Source organism: Phaseolus vulgaris, chromosome 1 (genome assembly GCF_000499845.2).
Source record: "Phaseolus vulgaris cultivar G19833 chromosome 1, P. vulgaris v2.0, whole genome shotgun sequence".
NCBI lineage: Eukaryota > Viridiplantae > Streptophyta > Magnoliopsida > Fabales > Fabaceae > Phaseolus > Phaseolus vulgaris.
Window position 1 is genome coordinate 24,212,246 of NC_023759.2, and position 13,376 is coordinate 24,225,621.

General features: G+C 44.6%; 2 protein-coding genes across 2 annotated transcripts; both read left to right on the forward strand.

Moving 5' to 3' along the window:
- The first annotated feature begins 3,299 nt into the window (after positions 1-3,299).
- Positions 3,300-3,779, forward strand: LOC137815733 (uncharacterized mitochondrial protein AtMg00810-like). Its single transcript, XM_068618845.1, has one exon. It carries the CDS (start codon positions 3,300-3,302, stop codon positions 3,777-3,779), a length of 480 nt encoding a protein of 159 aa, XP_068474946.1.
- Positions 3,780-5,818: 2,039 nt separating this feature from the next.
- On the forward strand, positions 5,819-6,190 carry LOC137815734 (uncharacterized mitochondrial protein AtMg00820-like). The gene has a single exon (XM_068618846.1). It carries the CDS (start codon positions 5,819-5,821, stop codon positions 6,188-6,190), a length of 372 nt encoding a protein of 123 aa, XP_068474947.1.
- Positions 6,191-13,376: the final 7,186 nt, after the last annotated feature.

Below are 13,376 nucleotides of genomic sequence, written 5' to 3' on the forward strand. Positions count from 1 at the left end.
GGTTAAATGGTTTTGGAAAAGCTTTTTAAAGTTTTCTTAAAAGGTTTGATTCAGTACAAAAATAAATCTGTTTTCTTGAGAAACAATAGGTTTATTTTTGCTCTGTTAAAGGCTTTTCAAATTCAGTTAGGGCCAAAGGTAAAGCTCAGTCTGTTATTTCAGTTAAGCTGAGCTGGCAGTTTTGTTAACATTTAACCTGTTGTTTTTAATCAATCTGTTGTTTTTTAAACTGCTCTGAAACTGTTTTTTGAAAAGTGGTTAGAAATGTTCTCTATAAAATAAAATGCCCTTCTCACGTGAAGGGATACTGAACAATCACAGTTTTACAGAGAAAAACATTTCTTGTGTGAGGAAAGAATTAAAAAGGTTTTGCAAAGGTTTTTCAAAAGAAATATACATCTGGGCTTGTTCTTGAAGAACCTTGTGCTGGATGAAGGTGTTGGTACTGTCTTGAGCAAATAGAACAACTGGTTTATGTTCTTGCAACACAATTTCAGGTGTAATCTTCCCTTATCATTCTTGTAATAGGTATAAGTGTTAGTCACTCTAGATAGGGTTTCTTGGAGTGCAAGGTATGCTGGAATAGTGTTTTTCAGCAGTGTTTTTGAAGTTCTTGAAGGGTTCAAGAGCTGTTGTATATGCTGTAATTGTTGTATCTGTTTTAGTGGATTCCACCTTGGAGTAAGGTGAACTGGATGTAGCTCTTGATGAGTGAACCAGTATAAAAACTCTCTTGTGTTTCTCTTCTCATCCCTGCACTTGTTTCTGTTTTTGCTTATTCTGTCAAGAACGAAATCTTTCATTTGAAATCAAATCTGTTAATTCTGGGCTTAAGAAAACAGTTCTTCTTAATCTGGAAAAGTTCTCTAATCATAAACAAAGTTGTTGAATATAAGTTTGTAATTGAATTAAGAACCAACAGGTTTCTTCATAAAATTCATGTAAAAGATTCATTGTCTTTAAAGCTTTGTATTGAATAAATTTGATTGTTCTTTTGGTATAGTGTGTGTTCTTCAAAATTGTTAAAAGTGAACCAATCTGATTTAGCTATCTTTCGCTATCTGATCTTAATCTCAATCTGGTGCAGTTCTGTTTGTGTTAGACTGTTTTGAAGAATCAATCTGTTCATTCTAAAATCAAATTTGTTCTTTTACCTCTGATATACTGAAAATAGTTTGTGCTTGCGAAAATTTTATATGTCAATTCACCCCTCCCCTCTTGAACTTAGACATTAATAGACCAACACTAGATACTAATGAGTTTTCAGGATATCAAAATGCAGAACTGCTAAAGAGATGTGGGACACACTCAAGCATACTCGGAAACATCAATGAATCAAAGGAAGCAAGGTCAAGAAGTCAAGCAAGAGGAAAAGAAGGCAAAACAAGAAAAGCCTAAACCTCTGCTTCATGGCAGAAAGGAAGATGACTCAAGTAGTGTAAGTTCAAAACTCCTCAAATTCTGAAAATTATAGTCAATTGCTTCAAGCCTTTCAAGAAACACATGAAGAAGCCAACCGATTGGCCCTCTTGAACAACCGGTTAAAGGGAATGAATAGCTGGCTTGAAAACATAGTCAAAACATTGGAAGAGGAATTGGAAAATTCAAAAACAGATTTTGAAACCTTGAAATTGTTTACAAAAACTCCTTTTGCAAGTGTGATACTCTTGTTTGTGAAAATTGCGAAAATCTTGAAAAGAAGGTCCACTATCTTCTTAAAATTGTGGATAAGCTTTCTAAAGGTCAACCCAACTTTGAGAATGTCTTGGCATCTCAAAACTGTGTTTTTGGAAAAGCTGGATTGGGTTTTAACCCACAAAACAAGCAAGATAGATTTTAAAAGTCATTTTCGAAAATGCTAGAAAAACAACCGATTGACCATCGAAACAACTGGTAGAAAGGAAGAACAGGTCCCTTGAAGAGCTAGCTAGAACAATGCTAGTGAATCTCTCTTCCTAAGTATTTTTGGGCTGATGCAGTTAGCATTCTTGTTATGTGATGAATAGAGTGCTAATTAGGCCAATTCTGAAGAAGACTCCTTATGAACTCTTAATGGAAGGAAGCCTAACATCAATCATCTCAGAGTTTTCGGTTGCAGCTGTTTTGTCTTAACAATGGAAAGGAAACCTAAGGAAGTTGATGAAAAAGTTGATCTTGGCATCTTCATAGGCTATTCTCTCACGAGTCATGCATACAGAATCTACAACAAGAGGCTAATGACTGTAGAAGAGTCTGTTCAAGTTGTCTTTGATGAGGTATATCGCAAAAGCATCCAAATCCCAAAGACCAGTGTTGAAGAGGATGAGCAAACATCAGTTGGAGAAGTTGGACATCTGTGCAGAAAAACAACTGGCTGATTCGTAGAAACAACCGATTGAAATTCTGCAACAGAGTGAGGTTGCCCAAAGAATGGAGGATTCCTAGAGATCTGTTAGAGAAAACCATCATAGGGAAGATAAAGGAAGGTGTCTCTACACGTAGCTCCATCTCAAACTTCTGCAGGCACACAACTTTTGTCTCTCAAATTGAACCTAAGTCAATTGATGAAGTCTCAAGGATGAAAAGTGGGTTGAAGTTATGCATGAAGAGTTGAATCAGTTTGCAAGGAATGAGGTATGGTTCTTGTCCCTAAAACAGCTGAGATGAACATCATAGGTTCGAAGTGGGTGTTCAGAAACAAGTTAGATGAAGATGGTGTGATCACAAGGAACAAAGCAAGGCTAGTTGTCAAAGGCTACAATCAAGATGAGGGCATTAATTATGGTGAAACCTTTGCTCCTGTTGCAAGATTGGAGGATGTGAGGTTGTGTTGGCTTTTGCATGTATGAGTGGTTTTAAACTCTTCCAAATGGATGTCAAGAGTACTTTCTTGAATGGCTACATCCATGAGGAAGTGTATGTGGATCAACCACCGGGTTTGAAGATCATCAACATCCCAATCATGTCTTCAAGTTGAAAAAGGCATTGTATGGGTTGAAGCAAGCTCCAAGGCAATGGTATGAGAGGCTTAGCAACTTTCTGCTATCTCATGGCTATGAAGGGGAATGATTGACAAGACTCCCTTCATCAAAAAGTCAAATTCTGAAATTATCCTTGTGCAAATCTATCTTGATGACATCATCTTTGGTGTTACACAAGATAGTTTGTGTGAAGAATTTGTGGCTGCTATGAAAGGTGAGTTTGAAATGTCTATGATGGGAGAATTGTCTTTCTTTCTTGGATTGCAGGTTAAGCAAACAAAGGATGGGATCTTTCTATGCCAATCAAAGTATTGCAAAGAGATACTCAAGAAATTTGAAATGGAGATTTGCAAAGAAGCAAGCACTCTTATGCCATCAAGTTGCTACATGGATGCAGATACTGCTGGAAAAGGAGTAGATCAAACCAAATACAGAGGGTTGATTGACTCTTTGCTATATCTAACAGCAAGTAGATCGGACATTGTGTTTGCGGTGTGTCTTTGTGCAAGATATCAAGCAAATCCTAAAGAGTCACACTTCAAAGCTGCAAAAAGAATTCTGAAATATCTCAAAGGAACATTAACTCTTGGGTTATGGTGTCCTTCTCACTCTCCCATTCATTTAATTGGTTATTCAGATTCTGACTTTGCAGGATGCAAGCTAGATAGAAAGAGCACAAGTGGCACTTGCCACCTTCTTGGTTCAAGCCTTATCTCATGGCATAACAAGAAGCAAGCATGTGTAACTCTCTCTACTGTTGAGGCTGAGTACATAGCTGCTGGAAGCTGTTGTGCACAGATTATGTGGCTCAAACAATAACTTGCAGACTTTGGATTGCAAATCAGCAGGCCCCTTTAATGTGTGACAACACAAGTTCCATCAATCTTACAAAAATCAGATTCAGCACTCAAGGACCAAGCATATTGAGATACGCCATCATTTCATCAGGGATCATGTAAGCAATGGGGACTGTGAAGTGAAGTTTGTAGAGACAAACTGCAGTTAGCTGATATCTTCACTAAACCATTACCAAAAAAGAGAGGTTCTTCTTTCTAAGAAATGAGTTAGGTATCTTTGATCTAATAATCTCTCCTAAATCTATTTTAATACATCTTAGAGTCTATTTGTGAAGACAAATAGGGGGAGAATTATTTGGTTCTTGTGTATCTTTCTCTGAAACTGTTTAAATCTACTGAAATCTCTGATATTAAAACAGTTTCTGCTGCTGTTGATAGAAACAACCGATTGTTTATCTGAAAATATGCTTTCGATGTGTGAAAATCTAACATGCTGCTGTAAGAATCATTGGATTGTATAATGCTATTTTTGCAAGAACTGCTTCAGATTCAATCAAATCAAACACAAGCAACCAGGGATTTGTCTTCACCAAATAGGGGGAGATTGTTGAACCAAGTGTGTTCAAGCTTTGAATAATCCAAACCCTTTGAAGGTTGATGAAAGGCTGGATGTGCTTGTTGTTGCTGAGTTGTCTTTAGATAGGATCTGGGGTAGATAAATTGTATATATCCACTCTTGATTGAATCCAAAGCATAAGCGAGACAAACCTTTTAATTAAAAAGTGTTTTTCAAACTAAGTGAAAAACAACCTGTTGTTTTGTCGAAACAACCGATTGTTTTTAGAAAGGTTTAAAACTGTTTTTAATGGTTGACTTGCTGTCAAACCAAAACAACCGATTGATTTGTGGAAACAACCGATTCTTTGTTTTGGGACCATAATAGAAAACTGTTTTGTGCTTTGAATGAGCATTAAATGATTTCTAACTGTTTACGCTTTACTTTTTAATGCTTTGACCAATCTTTAAATGCAATTAATAGTTTGTTAAGATTATGCAACAAACAACTTTGTTTTAACTATAGAAAAACATATTTGAGTTTTTCACTGATTTGAGATTTTGAAAAGTTGAGAATGCTTAGAGATTGCATTGATCAAAGAGTGTGAGATAGGATTTTCATCTTGTATTGATTTCAGATTTTTCTCTGTAACAAGTGTAATCCTTTGTACTTTTGAAAGAAACTCTGTGTGTAAAGCTGAGAAGTGTTGTGTGTTCTTGAGGGGATCAAGATCAGCATTCTTAGAGGTGTTGTGCTGGACCAAAGGAAGTGTGTGTCTTGAGGGATCAAGGTCACTTCTTTGGTTGAGTTGTAAGTAATATAGGGTTGATTGCTTAGTGGATTCCCAGTGGTTTCTGGGAAGACTGGATGTAGCTCTGGGTTTAGAGTGAAGCAGTATAAACCTTTGTGTGCATTTTCTCTATCCTTTAACTCTTTAATATCAGTTTTATATTTGTAAACTGGTATAAACAACCGATTGTTTTGCAAAACAACCGATTGTTTTTCTGGTGTTGTGCTTATTTGCCTTGTGTTTTGGCAAACTGATTCTTAATCAAGTTATTCTCGAAGTAATTTCATCTTAGGCTTAAAAGTTTGCGAAAATCCTCTTTAAACCGTTCACCCCCCCCTCTAGTTTAAAGTCATACATTCTAACAGAAAAGACCATTTTCATTAGATATAAGCATGAGGGATACAAATTGTACAATCAAATGACAAAGAAGGTGATTATCAGTCGTGATGTTACATTTGTCGAAGACGAGGAATGGCAATGGAATGCAACAACTAAAATGGATTCGAAAAAATGATATATTTATGTTTTGAACGATGATGAGAAAGATGGAGTCACTCTTGAAGCACCTATAGTTCAACCTGAAGTTGTAATTCAACCTGAAGTTGCATCTCCAATTGCAACTATGATGGAGCGACCAAGAAGGCAACAACAACAATATGTACACCTTCAAGATTGCAAAGTAAATCTTGATGATGAAGTTGATGATAATGGAGATATGGTTCAGTTTGCTTTTCTTGCATATTCAGAACCCGTGAGACTAGCAGATGCCATTCAACACCCCAAATGGAAAGAGGCTATGAATGAAGAATTGATGGCGATTGAGAAAAACAATGCATGGCATCTCACTGATCTTCCAAAAGGATACAAAGTAATTGATGTGAAGTGGGTGTACAAGATTAAAGTGAAAGCAAATGGTGAGATTGATACATACAAGGCAAGGTTGGTGGCAAAGGGATTCGAGCAAAGAGAAGGCTATGATTACGAAGAAATATTTTCTCCCGTAGCTCGAATGGAAACAGTGAGATTAATCATTGCTTTAGCTGGACAAAGGCAATGGAAAATTCACCAAATGGACGTGAAACAGTGAGTATGTAGTAGCCGCAGCAAGTGTTTGTCAATCAGTTTGGCTCAGCAATATCATGACTGAAATTGGTTTTAATCTAGATGTTCCAATCAAGATTTATGTTGAAAATGTCTCTGCAATTAATCTTGCAAAGAATCTGGTTTTTCATCAAAGAAGTAAACACATTGATATTCGATATCAATTCCTGCGAGACCAAGTTGGGAAGAACATGATCAAATTGGAATACTGTAGATCAGAAGATCAGATTGCAGATTTCACTAAGCCGTTGAAGATCAATGCTTTCATCAAGTTCAGAGATATGTTGGGCATGAAGGTTGTTCCAAATCAGAATTAAGGGAGGATGTTGGTTATTAATTCAGATTTTATTACCCTTAAATTATTTACCGTTATTATTGCATTAATGGTCAGTTTACCGGGCTTTTAGTATTCCTGTTCCGTCCGGTTGACCGGGACGTCTTCGTGCACGACCTCAACCGTCAGCTAGGGACTCCTTCCCACTGGTTACCTGTGGATTCCTGCAAAAAAGAGGATAAAGAGGCCGTTTGCACTCCGACGCTCAAGTCAGCCAGCAAGAAACACCAAAATTGTTCACCTCCGTCTCTGAGCACCGCGTATGGCACTCTGAAGGTGGTAAAAAGAACTGTGTATTGTGTGTGTTTTTCTCCCTCAGGCAAAGATATTTTCCCAGTCCCTTGTCCGTAACCTCAAAGTTCGAGCAAGCAACTAGAGAGTTCTCGTAAATTGCCAAAAGTTCCAACCCTGTTTCCAACATTCCCAGCGCTATTTAAACTACCCAAGCATTTAAAGCACCTTAAAGCGCCTTTAATTACAAATGTAACGCACTCAATCAGCGTATCTAATTAGAAAACGTAGCGCATTTAAGATGTTGAAACGCTTGGGAGCCATTATAGTACCTTGTACCGCCCTGGTAGTCGGAAGTGATGACGTGGCATCAAGCTATTGTATAGGCGTGTTGATGGGACGCCTGGCTGGCAGAAGGGAAGGAAGTCGGGGGCTCGTGTAGTCGCCAGTTATTAAGTTGGCGTGCTCCGATCTCCAGCACACCAGAACCGGCGGTCACCGGGTTAAAGATGAAGTCGCCAGATGTAAACCCAGGCGACCAAGTGATTAGAGATCGCCGAAACAAGGACATCGCCGGAGATGAAGGCAGATAGACATTTCCTAGCTGGCCAGAGGATGAGGTCGGGGGACAGCTTGCTTGAGCATACACGGTGAAACAGGTGGTGCAGATCATGAAGGCAGCCGGCGAGACCACAGGGAAGGTGTGTACGAAGGCACCCTAACTCGCCAATCCAGAAGAGATCGCGCTCCAAGACAACTATGCACTGAGTAGTATCATGCATAAGTAACTTAGCCAAAGGAGAGTCAGAAGTAGCGCCCAAGTCAAGGATGCTCCAGATGATGGCACGTGTACAGCTGGATGCGAGCCACGTGTCCAGATGTGTAACTGCCAGGAGAGAGAAAATGTCCAGGTATATAAGAGTTTCCAACGAACTTCTGAGGTACGCACGTTCAGATTGTCTTCTTTACACTTGCGAGTTCTTGAGTATACTGAGAGAGAATTGGTTCACGGTTCCTTAGAGTTCTTGAGTGTTACTCTTAGTAATTGGTGGTTCAGTCGCTGACTTGGGCGTCGGAGCGTGATCGGCTGCAGCGGCGCCGTTCTGTTCTTTTGCAGGTTCTTGAGGTGGATCGCGGTGAAGGACGGAGGTTGACGCGGCGCATACGTCGATCCAAGTTTGACGAGGCAAAGCTCCAGCGTTTTGGTCAACAGGCAGGATCATCAGGCGCCCACCGTGGGGCCGTGTAAAACCTGTTCCCATCCACAGCGTGAGTTCTTGGAGGTTTTGCAGTTTCTGCGTGGTTGTGTGCTGGTGCAACCATTGTTCGCTGTTCTTCTATGTTCTGTTCGGTAATTTCGCGTTTCCACCGTTCGTTTGGGTTTTTGTTCGGTGAGGTGAAGTTTTCTGCTGATTGCGCGAGTTTTGATCGGTAAGATCTGAGTTCTTTGGCTCGTTTGGTTTTTCGTGGAAGAAGCGTTGGTTTTCGGTAGAGTCGCGGGTTTCTGTGGAAGTTCGTTGTGTTCTTGAGGTTTCTTTCGAAGTTTCGCGAAGTTCTGACCGATTGATCGCTGAATCGATCATCACTGAAGAAGGTGTTGTTCATTGCTCTCTGTGATTCGTCAAGTTTTCATGAGAAAAATGAGAAGCAACCGTTCAAGTCCAGTAGCGCCCGTTGCTGCTGAAGGCGCCATGACTATGGCGCAGATGGTGGAAATCATGCGTTCGTTGCAGGCGAATGTGGAAGCCTCGCGTATAGAGCAGGCGAGAATGCATGAGGACCTGGTCGCCTCTCGGGCCAGGAATGATGAGCTTAGCAAAGTGACTGAAGAACTGCGTCAAGCTCTTCAGGAGCAGCGAGGGCGTCCAATCACTGAAGAGGTCGCGCCGTCAACGCCACCTCGTGTTTTTCCTATGCCTTTCGCTCAGGCGATTACCGACACGCCCATCCCTGCAAGTGTGGTACCTGTGAAGGCTGTTTTTACCGGCGTGGAGGATCCTGAGACACATATCACCACGTTCCATATGCAGATGATGCTGTCAGGAGGGTCAGACGCCGTGTACTGCAAGATGTTTGTGAGCACACTCCAGGGAACGGCGCTGGAATGGTTTGTGAGCCTGCCTACAGGTCACATAACCAACTTCCAACAGTTTTCAAAGATCTTCGTCGAGCAGTACATCGTGAACAAGGCACCGCCTAGGGTGTCTTATGATCTGTTTGACATAAGGTAGTATCAGGGAGAGTCCCTCATGGACTACCTGAATCGTTTTGGGGCGCAGATGGTCCGCTCGCCAGCCAAAGATGAAGAGATGCTGGTCTACGCATTCAAGAAGGGCGTGCTGCCGGGACCATTCTGCGAGGCATTGATTAGGGCTCACCCTGCCACGTTTGCTGAGGTCAAGCGACTTGCGGTGGCCCAGACTAGGATCCAGCCACAGAGGGTGCTGGAGAAAGCGGCGGCCAGGAGGGATCAGAGGACTCGCCATCCTTATGATCCAAGGAAGAACAAGGGCAGGGGCCCAGGGCGCCCTCAACCAGCACGCCGGGAGTACAATCGCCCGCCAAAGCACAAGTTTGTCATGGGATTGGCGGACCTGATCGCCATTCCCAATATATCAGCTAGGTTGAAAGCGCCCGAGAAGGTGGGTGACAAGGTGCTGGGACCAAAGCCAGACGCCTGGTGTGAGTTCCACCAGGGCTTTGGCCACACCGTGGATTCGTGTTTGGCTTTAGGATACCAGCTCGACGATCTGGTCAAGAGCGGGTTCCTAAACGACTATTGCTGGATAGAAGGACGGGGGGCGCGTCGAGCTCCCAACCAGCAGGCGGGGAGGCTCAGCAGCATGAGATGCCTACCCACGGGGAAATCCACACCATTGCAGGAGGTTTCTCGGGTGGTGGATGCACCGCGTCACAGAGAAAGAGGTATGCGAGGTCTGTGATGACGGTGGATATGTTTGAAGACCACTCGCCGGATGTGGACATTACGTTCACAAAGCAAGATCTTCGGGACGTTGTGCCTCATGACAACGACCCCATAGTCATCTCGCTGGTCACAGCAGGAAGGAAGGTCCACAAGGTTCTGGTGGACCAAGGAAGCTCGGCAGACGTGATGTTCTGGCCGACTTTCACGCAGTTGGAGCTACCCCTTGACCAGCTGAGGCCCTATGGAGGGTGTTTGTATGGTTTCGCTGGTGACCAGGTGGAGGTCAGGGGGTACATTGAGTTGAGGACTACATTTACAGATGAGGCGGGTTCGAGAACAGGGAAAATCAAGTACCTTGTCGTGAACGCTCCTTTAGCATACAACATTCTGCAGGGAAGGCCCACGCTTAACAGAATAGGCGCTATACCGTCGACCCGGCACATGAAGGTGAAGCTGCCGTCTATGGAAGGGGTGGTGATCACCATCAAGTCCGACCAGAAAGAAGCGAAGAAGTGCTATGAGAATAGCCTGAAGAACAAGAGGTCGGTGAGTTATGTGACAACCACCCCGCCTCCTGGTGTGAAGCCCAGACCGACGATAATAGAAGAGACCGCCGGAAGTGACGTGGTGATGGTGGATGCTGAGCTGGGGGAGGGGAACGCCGGTTTAGAGGAAGAAGAGGCAAGGAATCGCCCTGAGGAAGCGAGGGAGCTGGGAATCGCCAGGGCGGTGATCGCCAGAGAAACCAGGCCAAAACCTGTCGAGCAGTGGCTCGAGAGAGAGATCGGAGGAAAGATCTTCAAGCTGGGAAGATCTCTGGAGGTCGAGCTCCAGGACCAGATCGCCAAGGTGATAGAGTGGCATCTAGATGCGTTTGCATGGTCCGCTTCGGACATGCCCGGGATCGATCCCGACTTCTTGTGCCATCATTTGGCGATGGACAACTTGGTGAGACCAGTGCGGCAGAGGAGAAGAAAGTTCAACGAGGAGAGGAGGCGGGCGATTAGAGACGAAACCCAGAAGCTCCTCGCAGCAGGCCATATCAGGGAAGTCCAGTACCCTGAGTGGCTGGCAAACGTCGTGCTGGTGAAGAAGAGCAACGGGAAATGGCGCATGTGCATCGATTTCACCGATCTAAACAAGGCCTGCCCAAAGGATTCGTATCCTTTGCCAAGCATAGACGCCCTGGTGGACAGTGCTGCAGGGTGTAAGTTGTTGAGTTTCCTGGATGCCTTCTCGGGGTATAACCAGATCAAGATGCATCCCATGGATGAAGAGAAGACTGCCTTCATGACCGAGAGATTGTGCTACTGCTACAAGGTGATGCCGTTTGGGCTGAAGAACGCGGGGGCCACGTACCAGAGGTTGATGGATCGAGTACTTGCACCAATGCTGGGAAGGAATGTGCAAGCGTACGTGGATGACATGGTCGTGACCTCGCCAGAGAAAAGCAAGCACGTTGCGGACTTGGAGGAGTTGTTCACTACGATCGCCAAGTTTAGGTTGAAGCTGAATCCTGAGAAGTGCATCTTTGGCGTGGAGGCTGGAAAGTTCTTGGGTTTCCTCTTAACTGAGAGAGGAATAGAAGCCAACCCTGACAAGTGTGTCGCCATCTTGGCGATGAGGAGCCCGGCCACTGTGAAGGAAGTACAACAGCTTACAGGTCGGATGGCCGCCCTGTCTCGCTTCGTGTTGGCTAGCGGAGAAAAGGGCCATCCATATTTCCAGTGTTTAAGGCGGAATAACAAGTTTGCCTGGACGAAGGAGTGTGAAGATGCCTTCGTCAAGCTCAAGGAGTATCTGGCGAGCCCGCCGGTTTGTGCAAACCGCTGGTGGGAACCCCTCTCAGGTTGTATTTTGCTGTAACTGAGAGGGCGGTGAGTGCGGTGCTCGCCCAAGACCAAGATCAGGCTCAAAAGCCCATTTATTTTGTTAGTAAGGTGCTGCAGGGCCCCGAAACGAGATATCAGGCCCTGGAGAAGGCTGCACTGGCAGTAGTCTTTTCGGCGAGGAGGTTACGCCACTATTTCCATAGCTTCACGATACTGGTGATGACCGACCTGCCCATCCAGAAGTTCTTGAAGAAGCCCGATGATGCGGGAAGGATGGGGAAGTGCGCAGTGGAGCTGTCGGAGTTTGATATTAAGTATGAGCCCCGACGTCCGATCAAGGGGCAGATCTTCGCAGATTTCGTGGTCGAGCTCTCATCTGAAGCGACACGAGTTGAAGGGGACGACTTCCGTTGGGTGCTTTCAGTGGACGGATCGTCGAACCAGCAAGGTAGCGGTGTTGGAGTCATCTTGGAGGGACCCAACGGCGTGCTGATCGAACAATCTTTGAGGTTTGCCTTCAAGGCCAGCAACAATCAAGCAGAATATGAGGCGCTGATCGCCGGAATCTTGCTGGCCAAGGAGATGGGAGCTAGGGTGCTGATGGCAAAAAGTGACTCGTTGCTAGTCACGGGGCAAGTAACAGGCGAGTTCCAGGCCAAAGATCCACAAATGGCGGCTTACCTGGAGTATGTACAGGAATTGAAGAGTTCCTTTGTCTCCTTTGAAGTGGTGCATGTGCCCAGAGAGCTCGCCGAGATTCCAAAACTTTGTAGCGGAAGACTCGAATGAGGAAAGAAGGCTGAATCTGGATTTGCTGGATGAGGTCAGGGAGGAGGCGAGATTGAAAGCTGAGGCGGTGAAGAGAAGGATTGAACGAAGATATAACTCGAAGGTGATGCCAAGACAGTTCAGAGAGGGCGACCTGGTGATGAGGAAAGCCCACCAGTACGAGATGGAGAATAAGCTGTCGCCTAAGTGGACGGGACCGTTCAGGATAACCGAGGCGCTCGGGAACGGCGCCTACCGCTTAGAGACATTGGAAGGAGGGGCGATTCCTCGCACTTGGAACGCCACGCACCTCAAGTTATATTACAGTTAAGAACTTTGTAAGTAAAAACAAACACGAAGAGTTTTACAATGTTTCTGTTAAAACAGTTTGGAGGGGCACTCTTTTTTCCCTAAGGAGGGTTTTTAATGAGGCCGCCCAATAAAGAAGAGTTTTCGGAGTTTAAAGTCTTTTAGATTGCATGCTTTCTAAAAAGTTTCTAAGTCCCCATCGTCTTTCGGCGATTGGCGGCATCAGTTAAAGTTAAAGTCCTCATCGTCTTTCGGCGATCGGAGGCACCAGTTAAAAGACCTCAACGCCCTCACGCGTCCTGAGGCGAGATAAAGACCTCCTCGCCGTCGAGCGAGTGCAGGCGAGGAAGAGTAAAAAGTCCTCAGTGTTTCTGGGGGAGAGAAGATGTAACCCCTGGGGCAATGTAGAGGCACCAGCAAAAAGTCCTCAGTGTTTCTGGGGGAGAGAAGATGTAACCCCTGGGGCAATGTAGAGGCACCAGCAAAAAGTCCTCAGTGTTTCTGGGGGAGAGGAGATGTAACCCCTGGGCAATGTAGAGGCACGAGATAAAGACCTTCTCGCCGATGAGCGAGTTCAGGCGAGTTAAAGACCTTCTCGCCGATGAGCGAGTTCAGGCGAGTTAAAGACCTGCTCGCCGATGAGCGAGTTCAGGCGAGTTAAAGACCTGCTCGCCGATGAGCGAGTTCAGGCAAGATAAAATCCTTCTCGTCTCGAGCGAGTTCAGGTATAGTGTAAAGGGTGGAAGAAGTTTGGAGGGTGGCTAAGGCAGGT